This window comes from Octopus bimaculoides, chromosome 13, assembly GCF_001194135.2.
Source record: "Octopus bimaculoides isolate UCB-OBI-ISO-001 chromosome 13, ASM119413v2, whole genome shotgun sequence".
NCBI classification, from domain to species: Eukaryota; Metazoa; Mollusca; class Cephalopoda; order Octopoda; family Octopodidae; genus Octopus; species Octopus bimaculoides.
The window spans coordinates 63,276,700-63,287,895 of NC_068993.1; the positions used below are offsets into that span (position 1 = coordinate 63,276,700).

At 37.4% G+C, this 11,196-nt stretch overlaps 1 protein-coding gene across 3 annotated transcripts in view; it reads left to right on the top strand.

The window, feature by feature from the left end:
* Nucleotides 1-11,196, top strand: part of LOC106867775 (uncharacterized) — a 31,247-nt gene that overhangs the window by 4,323 nt on the left and 15,728 nt on the right. For all 3 annotated transcript variants that reach the window (XM_014912758.2, XM_052972557.1, XM_014912759.2), the window contains exons 2-10: nucleotides 1,261-1,355; nucleotides 2,034-2,108; nucleotides 2,465-2,590; nucleotides 3,480-3,548; nucleotides 6,470-6,645; nucleotides 7,352-7,388; nucleotides 7,732-7,818; nucleotides 8,456-8,596; nucleotides 10,074-10,199. In XM_014912758.2, the coding sequence (XP_014768244.1) occupies nucleotides 2,042-2,108; nucleotides 2,465-2,590; nucleotides 3,480-3,548; nucleotides 6,470-6,645; nucleotides 7,352-7,388; nucleotides 7,732-7,818; nucleotides 8,456-8,596; nucleotides 10,074-10,199 (829 nt within the window). In that variant the 5' untranslated portion in view covers nucleotides 1,261-1,355; nucleotides 2,034-2,041. The remainder of the gene's footprint in view (nucleotides 1-1,260; nucleotides 1,356-2,033; nucleotides 2,109-2,464; nucleotides 2,591-3,479; nucleotides 3,549-6,469; nucleotides 6,646-7,351; nucleotides 7,389-7,731; nucleotides 7,819-8,455; nucleotides 8,597-10,073; nucleotides 10,200-11,196) is intronic.

Here is an 11,196-nt window from a genome sequence, read left to right on the forward strand (position 1 = left end):
TGAAAAGCTTGTAATTGTTTGGAAACTTTGTCAACGTTATTGAACTGTTATGCCATGTATTGTAATTGTTATTATGTAATGCTCTATTCTAATGTTTTAAATGTATTCTGTGATGTTATGTATGTAAAAAGAAAAGGTTACCCAACGCATGGTCTTCGTGTTGTTTCTTCCTCCCCGTCCTATTTGCCTGTGTTGTTCTTCGTTACATGCTCCAGCCGGGGCTTTATTATCGCGGTCAGGTGACCGACAGACGAATTTGCTAGCTCACTGAGTGTTGAACGTTCGCGCGTGCGCAAGTCCCCTCTTCGGTGTTAAGGAGGTGCTTCGCGTGCGGGCGTTCGTAACAACCTCTTATAGAAAGATTTTAAAATATTTTAGTCCGTTTATTATCATTTTTAATTAATAGAAGATGCAATAATGGCTGTGTAATTGAGAGGTTTGGGTTCAGTCCCACTGTATGACACGAAGGACAGGTGTCTTCTGCTACAGCCTGGGATCAAACAAGTGGATTTGGTGTGGATGGAAACTGAAAGAAGCTTGTCATATCTATTCTTCTATATATCTGTCTGTCTGTCTGTCTATCTATCTATCTATCTATCAGTCTATCTATCTATCTATCAGTCTATCTATCTATCTATCTATCTATCTATCTGTCTGTCTGTCTGTCTGTCTATCTGTCTATCAGTCTGTCTGTCTGTCTATTTATCTGTCTGTCATTCTGTCTGTCTGCGTGTCTACCTTTATGTGTGTGTGTGTGTATGTGATCCCATTTGCACTTCTCCATAAATCACTGAACTCCAAAAAGTGATGCATTTACCTTTTTTACCTGTCAACTAATAACCAATTACTTTCGCACCTTCTGAGAGTAAAGATTATTTGCCAACATAACATGGCAGTCCTGGTTTAGTACGAATGTTGCTGTAATTTAGCCCCAGGAGACATCGTCTCCAGCTGGCTATATGACACGATCTGGAGACGATGTCTAAGTTACAGCAACATTCGTCCTAAACCAGGATTACCATTTTATGTTGGCAAATAATCTTTATTCTAGAGTACTGTTGCTGAATATCTCTTGTTGAAAGAGTTACAAATAGTAATTTTCTATCATCTTTATTTTGAAAAACAAGTAAGGGTTAATGACAGGAAGGGCGTCCGTCTGTAAAACTTTACCTCAATAATATATTCGTCTAACCCATGCAAACATGGGAAAACAGATGTAAACCAACAAAATTTTATGAACACTAGCATTATTGATTGCAGGTTCCCAGAAGTCCAGTTACTTGTTCATTGTATTTGTGACATTGCAGAGTGACAAGGGAGTGTCTGTCTAACTGTGGCAGAATAAACACCACAAGGTATGTTTTATTTATTTATTTAATGTGTGGGCATCTTTGGTGGATGCATGTCTGCACATGTGTATGTGTGTACACACAACTACATATATGAGTGTTTGTGTAGTTTTGCAGATGTAAATGTGTTGGCGATGAATTTGTTGTCAAGAAAACTTATAAATGTGATTTGATTTGGTTTGCTGAAAGCAAATTGAGACAAATAGTAGTTTCATGTGCGAAAATATTGTGATTATTGGGTTGGGGCATAATTATTGGAAAGTAGACGTTAAATGATGATGATGTTATTATTCCAAGACTATCATATACCAATTTAATTAGCAGGAATATTATCTTCAGGTTTGATGGCTACAAGTCTCTTCAAAACAGAAGCAGCTTTCTTAGGATTCTTGCAGAATATAGAATTGCACTTTTCTGCAGGTCTACAATGCAAGTCTCAATTCCCGTATCCTTCAGTCTCTTAAGTAGCCAAGTGTTGTGCCAAGTGCACTGATTACCAATTATCATCATCATAATCATCATCATCATCAATGTCATCATCATAATCATCATCATCGACCTCATCATCGTCATCATCATCATCATCATCATCACTATCATCGTTGTCATCACTACCATCATCACCAGCAGTAGCACTATTCTGCACACCACCAACGTTATCGTTTCTTCTTCTCTCAACAACAGACATCAAAATGAGATTGTCAATTGCGTTCGCTCTCCTTTCCCTGTCTCTGTGCCAAGCAGAAAACAATTCTTCAGGTAAGAAAACGTATCGCATTTTTTAATTGCTTCAAACATATCTCATTATTAATAATATTACAGCTGACATGGAGTGAAGACTCCAGGCATTTTGGCACTGGCGCTTCAAAAGGCTGCTACACTTCCCATACATCAACTACAAAAGGAACAGCTTTCTCAGGAATCAAGCCAACCAATACGCTGGCAGACAGGAACCGCTCCTTGTGCAGATAAAAAGATGAATGCTTGCCTGATACAGTCATGTATCCAACCACAACTTCCTGTCTAAATCTCTGACATCCACAACATGACCATCACCCCTTTATCACCAACACCACCTCATCATCTATACTAACAAAGCAATGTTTATATTTCAGATACTGGAAGAATTCTTGATGGAAGCTGGTCAAGTGAAGAAAATCTGGTGCTTACTTTTGACCAAAGAAATAACTCTTTGAGTGCTACATTAATTATTTCATGTAGCCGTGGATACAATTTCACAGGTAAGTTTTAAAATTCTTTAAGCTTGATCACAAGAGAAAGGAACCAGTCTGCTATTGTTTTACTTCTGTAAAATTAGAAAGGTTTATGGAGATTATTGCTGTCACTCTTAAATGTATCTTTTAATCCTCTTTTATCTTTTACTTGTTTCAGTCATGTAGATTGTGGCTATGCTGGAGCACCACCTCGAAGAATTTTAGTCAAACACATCAATCCCAGGACTTGTTTTTAAACTTGGTGCTTATTCTATCAATGCCTTTTGCTGAACTGCTAAGTTACAGAGGTGTAAACAAACCAACACCAGCTGTCAAGTGGTGGTGATGGAGCAAATGCACACACACTCACACACACACACACACACACACACATGATCGGCATTTTTTCATTTTCTGCTTACCAAATCAATTCACAAGGTTTTGGTGAGCCCAAGACTAGCAGTGAGACTGAACCTAGAACCATGTGCTTGGGAAGCAACCTACTTACCACACAGTCGTGCCTCTGTCTATGGTTAAGGTCACTGTCAACATTAATGTTTCCTGTAAAAACCTCATTCATATTCATAGAGTCAACTTTGTCGATGCTTATAGTAAAATCCATGTTAAGTCGAAAAGTAAAATCCAATAAGTGATTTACATCCATCCCCAGTGCATAACTGGTACTTACATCATCAACCCTGGCAAAACGAAAGGCAAAGTCAACCTCCGCAGAAATGAAGACTTGTTAATGCTCATAGTGAGGTTCTTGTTAATGTTTAAAGGCCAAGATCAAAATTTGTATGAAATATGTTTGTTACTCAATAGAAGATGTTTTCATCTAAATTACATTTTATTTTATATCTACGATTTAATGAAGCGATTTATCTGGGGCTTTTCCCCCCTTTTTCTTTTGTAGGTAACATTACCAACAGCAATACATTTCATCTGTATGGAGCATTCAACACCACGGCCATGGCTGTCACAGGTATTAACCCTTTTGTGAATATGTTTCTTATGAACTCTTATAATTTTGTTACACAAAATTATGAAGGAAGGAATTGTTTTGTATTTATTTTAGAATAAATATTTTATTAGGATTGCATTTGTATAAAAACACCAGAGGTAGTCTCAGAGAGGTTGGCATGAAAAGGATTAAATATTTTGCCATCTATGTCGTCAGACAATTGGAGCCTGGTACAGCTCTCCTGCTTGCCAGCTCCTGTCAAACCATCCAACCATGCGGCCATGCTGGAGCATCACCTTTAGACAAGCAAATCGACCCCAGATCTTATTCTTTGTAAGCTAGTACTTATTCTATCAGTCTCTTTTGCTGAACTGCTAAGTTATGGGGACATAAACACACCAGCATCAGTTGCCAAATGATGGCAGGGAGACAAACACACACACACACACACACACACACACACACACGAAACAGCAGACTTAGTTCATAAGATATTTAGTTGTGTCATCTTACATGCTTTTCATTAACAATGAAAAAATACCAGTTATATAAGTAAAACCTTATAAGTAGGGTGCATTGTCAAATCTTCAGAGATTGAATAACTCATTAGTAACCTTTAACATTTATGCTGGACTACTGACAGTGTTACAATATCAACTACCAAAACAACTGTGTTAAATTATGTGAAAGAATTAGCTTATATACTTACAGGAAGGATGAAAGTATGTCTTATCATAGAATAGAAAAACAGTATTTACGTAGCCAATGTTTCTATTAAAAGAAGTGATATATAGCTAAAGCTATGAGGTCTCACAGATCACAGCAAGGTATCCCTATGATCTATCAGTCTTATATGTTGTTTAGCTGTTAAATGTTGTCCATTCATGCTGAATATGTCACAATCTCCACCCACTTCCACATCACCAAGCAAAAGATAACAGCTTGACACCATCTTCCATTTTCTCCTAATGAAGAAGAGATGAAATATCGACGTATGGTAAAGTACAAGTCGTTATGTCTTCATTACTTCTGTTTTCACTCCAATCTTTTAATTTGCACTGGATCGGCTTCTGAACAATTTTAATTTTAATTTTAAGCATCACACAATGTTTCTCTCAGACCACAACACTTATGTATGTGTGTGTGTGTGTGTAAACAGGTACACTCATAGTTGTCTTGTCTGACATAAATCAAATCTTTTCTTTGTTTCTTCATTCCAGTTTATTCTTCAAGATTGGTTTGCAATCTATTTTCTTGTTATGCAATGCTTTATTGATCAAAGGTTAAAACTTAATTCTTCAAGTTATTGTTTTTCACTCAAAGAAAAACATGACACACAATATGCAGGAATTTTCGATGGTTCTGAGAATTCTTGAAACAAATAAAATACCTGATTATTTTACTTTTTATTTTTTTACTAAAAGAAATTTTAATATTAATTTCTTCTCCTCTACCACTTTAGTATAAAACTCAGTTTTCACTAAGTTTCAAGAAAGTAATTAATTTCATTTTAAGTCACATGACAGTCTCTTATGACAACTGAAAATTCTGTGAAATAAATAGAATTCTCCAATAACCACGATTGATACAAGATGTTTCCTGCTTTTCAGATTTCAACAACAAAGTAGTCTCAGCATCTTGGTTTTGTTGTTGTTGTTGTTGTTGTTGTAATTGTTGTATTGTTCTTTATTTCTACCAGAATACATGATATTTACTACAGAACAGTCAACCAGATTTTTTTTTTCTTTACTATAGAAATGGTTGTCATTTAACCTTGAATTTCAACAACAATTTAAAATGTTATCTCCAAAATTATTTTTATTTCATGTTGTATTGTATTGTTATTTATTCTTAGCAGAATACACAATATTTATCAAGGTGAATTCTGTCCTTGATTCATCATCATCATCATCATTATCATCGTCGTCGTCATTTAACGTCCACTTTCCATGCTGGCATGGGTTGGACGATTTGACTGAGGACTGGTGAGCCAGAAGGCGGCACCAGGCTCAATCTGATCTGGCAAAGTTTCTACAGCTGGGTGCCCTTCCTAATGCCAACCACTCCAAGAGTGTAATGGGTGCTTTTACTTGCCACTGGCATTAGGGCCAGTCAGGTGGTTCTGGCAATGACCACACTCAAGAGGTTGTTTTACATGTTACCTGCATGGGAGCCAGTCTGGTGGCACTGGCAATGACCACGCTCGAATATTGCTTTTCACGTGCCACCAGCACATGTGCCGGTAAGGCGATGCTGGCAACAATCACGTTCAAATGATGCTTTTTATGTGCCACCATGAGCCAGTCCATGACCCTGGCAATGATCATGCTTGGATGTGCTTTTAATGTTCCACTGGCACAAGTGCGAATCAGGCGGTGCTGTCATCGGCCACATCAGCGATTTTGATTTGATTTGATTTCCAATTTAATAAATAACTGCCCCCTATTAGTTACGACGATGAGGGTCCCAGCTGATCTGATCAACGGAACAGCTTGCTCGTGAAATTAATGTGCAAGTGGCTGAGCACTCCACAGACACATGTACCCTTAATGTGGTTCTCATGGAAACTTAGTAGGACTTAGGATGTGACAAGCCTTTAAAATACATGTACTATTTATTTTGGCCAGCTGGGTGGACTGTAACAATGCAAAATAAAGTGTCTTGCTTAAGAACACAATGTACCACTGGGAATTGAACTCACAACCTTACAGCCATGAGCAGAATCCCCTAACCACTAAGCCATGAACCTTCACAATTCCTGTCCAATTTAATGCATTAATATTAAATTTCATTTATTTATTTAATTATGTATTTCTTTATTCAATCCTTTGATTTTTTAAAAAAATATTTGTAATATTACCATCAGATTAATAATAATTGTCTGAGAATGACATTAGAAAAATAATTGTATGTTCATTTTTTTTTTCTGTAATTTTCTTCAGGACAACTCTATAAGACAAACCAAAATAAGATCTTGAAGATTACATTGATGAAGTACGATTATGCAAACTGCACTAATTATACCCCAACAAAAATTTCTTTCCATGAACTGAAACCAAGCCAAAACATTTCTAAAAGCACAGCCACCCAGACATCTTATAACTGGTATAATTACCTAGTAAGTAATATAATGATTTTTATTTCTCTAATTATGCTGATGATTTAATAATTTGGTAATAATTCTTATAGCATGTTTTAGCAGCAGACTCAGTTTCTTCCAAGATGATGATGATGATAATAATAATAATAATAATAATAATAATAATAATGATATTGATAAATTTGAAGACAGAAAGTGAAAAAAGATGGCTATGGATGACTAAAAGTGATTTAAAACTGGAAACGGAGGCTCTAATCTGTGCTGCCCAAGAGCAAGCACTAAGAACAAATTACATCAAATACAGAATGGACAACACATTATTAAAAAATGGTGACATACACTGAATTAGTTTCTGTTGTTTTCTTCAGAATCCCTAAAAGGTTTGACTACAGAATTGCAAATATAACAAATTCCTTATCCTTTATATAGTACCTTGCCCCCATCTGTCACCTGTGGTCATGAACTCCACTTCCAAAAGGTACCAATTTATATCTCAATATAAATATAGGGATGTGTAGCTGTGATATTGCAGCACGTGAATGGCTGTGCTCAGTGTGTGTGTATACAGAGATTAGAGTTTGTTTTTAAAATATGAGTAAAACTAAGAATGTCCGTGTGTCTCAGTGAGTAACTATAACAATTCAGGTTTAATAAAAATAATGTGGAGAATTCCAATGTTTGCCAAAGCTAATCTATTTTCTTCTGATTCTTTTTCATATTTTTGGCCGATATGTGGTCATTTGAGAATTTCAAACAAGAAGGCAAGTATGACAATAATTCCTGAGAATAATTATTTTCTCCATTCAACCACTCTCTTTTTTTCACCCTTAATTTCTTACACTCTCTATTTATCTTTGTATGTGTCTGTCTCTCTTTATCTGTATGTCCTTTTATAAGTCTATTTCTCTCTCTCTCTCTCTCTCTCTCTCTCTCTCTCTCTCTCAATCTATTTCAATTCCTTTTGATCACTCTCCCTATTTTTTATTTTTTAAAATACCAGTTATGATGTTACATTGAAACAGGTTTGTCTGCCATACATGTCCTGCAATCACTAATCAAATTACAACATTAATCTTTGATGAGTATATTTATCTGTCATTACAGATGCCAACTGCAGCCTGGAAGGTACTTGGTATAACGATCTCGGTTCTACAATGGTCGTAAAACAAAATGAGGATGGTTTACTGGAAGGTGAGAAGAATATATTTTCAAAATATCAAAATGTAGATTATTTCAGTAGTCATTCAAATTTGTATCAGACCATTTTTTAAAACTTATGTTATTTTAAAAGGATTTGTTTGTTTTCGCTCTTGTTTCAATATGTTTTGTGTTGGGCACAAATTTGTAAACTCATCCTCAGTCAAATCTAGCTTTGGTTCTTCCTGTTAAATTCTGGGACAACATTCCCATAAGTTGGTATATCAGGCATCACAGAGTGAGGTTCTACATATTTCTTCAGCCTTCTCAATGCAGTCACTAAACCCTCTTCAAATAAACATCCTAATCAAATTAAGAAAAAAAGGTAAAAAAAAAAAAAAGGAAAGGGTCACATACTTTGGATTCCAAAAGAATAATGTAATTTGATTGGTTACAGGCCTGACTTGAACATTTCACTGACCACAGACAGAGCTAACAATGCAAAATATATGTATTTTATTTCTAAAAGCGTACCCTGAATTGATACTAAGCCTTCAGTTCCCTCTACAAGGGTTAATGGTGTACAATCTGTGTGCTGAAACAGTCTATGTTATTGAACATAACATCTGCATAAGCGTTAAGGTCTGCAGACCATTAAGGACACTAATTTGGTTATTTTATTTCATTAAAGGTCAATTCCGCACTTCTGTTGAACGTTTCAATGGTTCATCTGGAGGTTTTAAAGCTAATATTTATGGTGCCATCAGCCCTTATTCTGTCTTCAGTTTTGGTCTTGTTTGGAATGAAGGAACTTCAATCTCCAGCTTTGTTGGTGAGTAGCAATAACACACCACATATTTGATTTATGTATGTTCACATGTATGCTTATGTGCGTGTGTGTGTGTGTGTGTGTTCAATTCATCATGTATATTTAATTCCTCACATCTTACAGAAAGCCAAATTGCGTCCATCCATTATTTCTCTTGCTGGAACTTCACAGATAGAGACTCTAAGTTTCATGTTTTACTAATCCTCAAGGAACCAAATACAAGGTTGAGTCAAAAAGTAATGATCCATTTTGTTTAGGACAGGTATAATTAACAACACAGGAACATGTATCATACATCAAAATGAAGCTGGTCCTCTGTGGATTACATCCCTACTTCTCAACATAGTCACTGTTTCTCTCAATAACAATGTTCCACCTTCGAATGAGAGCATGCATCCCTGCCTCGTAAGATTCTGTTGACTGTTCTTTGAGCCATTTCTTCTCTACAGTTTTCACTTCCTCGTCACTGGAATATTTTCCTTTCAAACCCTCTTTCATGGGGCCAAAGAGATGATAGTCTGAAGGCGCTAAATCTGGCGAGTATGGAGGATGTCATAAAGTTGCCCACCCGAATGAGGTGATTGTCTCCCTTGTCCTGATGCCTGTGTGTGGTTGAGCATTGTCATGCAGAAGGAGGACATTGTCGATTGGCAAGTTGGGTCTTACTCATCGAATTCTTGCTCTGAGCCTCGTCAGGGTCTCACTGTAAGTCCCAGAGTTTACTGTTTTTCCTTTTGGCAAGAAATCGACCAGAATGACACCTTGAGCATCCTAAAAGACAGTCGCCATGATTTCTCCAGCTGACTTTGCATCTTGAATTTTTACAGTGACGGTGACATAGAGTGGCGCCATTCCAATGACTGCCTCTTTGATTCCAGTTCATAATGATGAACCCATATTTTATCACCTGTTACGAGCCTTCGAAAAAAGGTGTTGTCTCTATGACTTTGTTCGAAACTTGACAAATAGTGACAGTAATTTTTGTGAGTGTGTGTATTTAAATACAAGTAAATTTTCTTGTTGAAGGCATGAAGCTTAGTGGTCAGCTCACTATTGTAAGGTCAAGAGTTTGGTTACCAGCAGCATGTTGTCTCCTTGAGCAAGACACTTTATTTCCTGTTGCTCCAGTCCACTCAATTAGCAATAAGGAGTAGTACCTGTATTTCAAAGCATCAGTCTCATCACATTCTGGTACATGCTGAATCTCCCTGAGAACTATGTTAAGAGTATGTGTGTCTGTGGAGTACTCAGCCACTTGCACATTAATTTCATGAGCAGGCTGTCCTATTGATAAGATCAACTGGAAGACTCAATATTGTAACTGATGGAGTTCCCATAGCGTAGTCTTTAAACATGTTTGTTGCCGAAATGTTTTTGAAATTTCTCAGAGTGGAAAGGCTTTTTGTTAGCAACTTTCAAGCTCATGTCTGAATATACAGATGCACCCATTCATGCATGTTTTTTTTTGTCTCTTCTCCAGGTCAGTGTATCCCTTCATCGAACAATGCCACCTTCTTGAAAACTCAGTGGACAATGCTTGTGGGACAGGAGACCTTTGATACCAGCTGGAAAGCCTTTTACAATGGAATGAACAATTTCTACAAAGGTGAGATGCATATGATGTTACCTGCAAGGATGGGTGGAGAGATGGATAAGTACGTGAATAGGGGGGTGGATTTATGGGTAGGTGAAGGGATTAATGTATGGATCATTAGGTGAATGGATTATTAGCAGGTGGGATGAGAGGAAGAATGGATGCATGAGTAGTGAACAGATTGACGGTTGGGAGTTGTGTGGGTGGGTAGGAGAAATGTGGTTAAAAGGGTAGATGATTGGATGATTGATTGGTGGGAGTGATGAGTGGAGGGATGAATGCATTGAATGATGGTTGAATGAATGGACAAGTGGTATGGTGCCTGGTTAGATTGACATTTTGACAGATGGTTTATTGAGTGGATGGTTAGATAAATATCACATGGATGGATTGGTGGTTATACACCTGGTTGGTAAGGAGATGATCAAATAGACAAATCTAGTCATCCATACAGGTATTCATGCATGGCCTACTCCCCATTACCCCTGCTGGATGTGCAAAGCCATGCAGATCCCGCCTCAAGAACCTGCTCTGCCCTCTCATCTCCTCTCATAAAGATGACTCCCACCATCACCCCCTGAGATTGTTGTCCTGAGAACTACATGGCGACTGCAATAGCGCAGATGCCATGCAAAAAGCAACTAGTATGCATTGTAAAGTGTGTGTTTGTGTATATATATATATATATGCTGAGAGACCCCCTTCGGTCATGACTGACCATGGGATTGCACCTAGAAAGTTACCTTCCCAGGCACAAGTCCAGGCAAGGTCGTTTATGGAAGACCAGCAGTCGCCAATGCATACTGGTCTCCCATCTCCATGCCACCAGTGTTATCCAAGGGAAAGGCAAAGGGGCCGATGCAGCTTGACACCTGTGACGTTGCAATTCATTTCTACAGCTGAGTGAACTGGAGCAACGTGAAATAAAGTGTCTTGCTCATGAACACAACATGCAGCCCAGCCCAGGATTTGAACTCACAACCTCACGATCGTAAGCTCGATGCTCTAA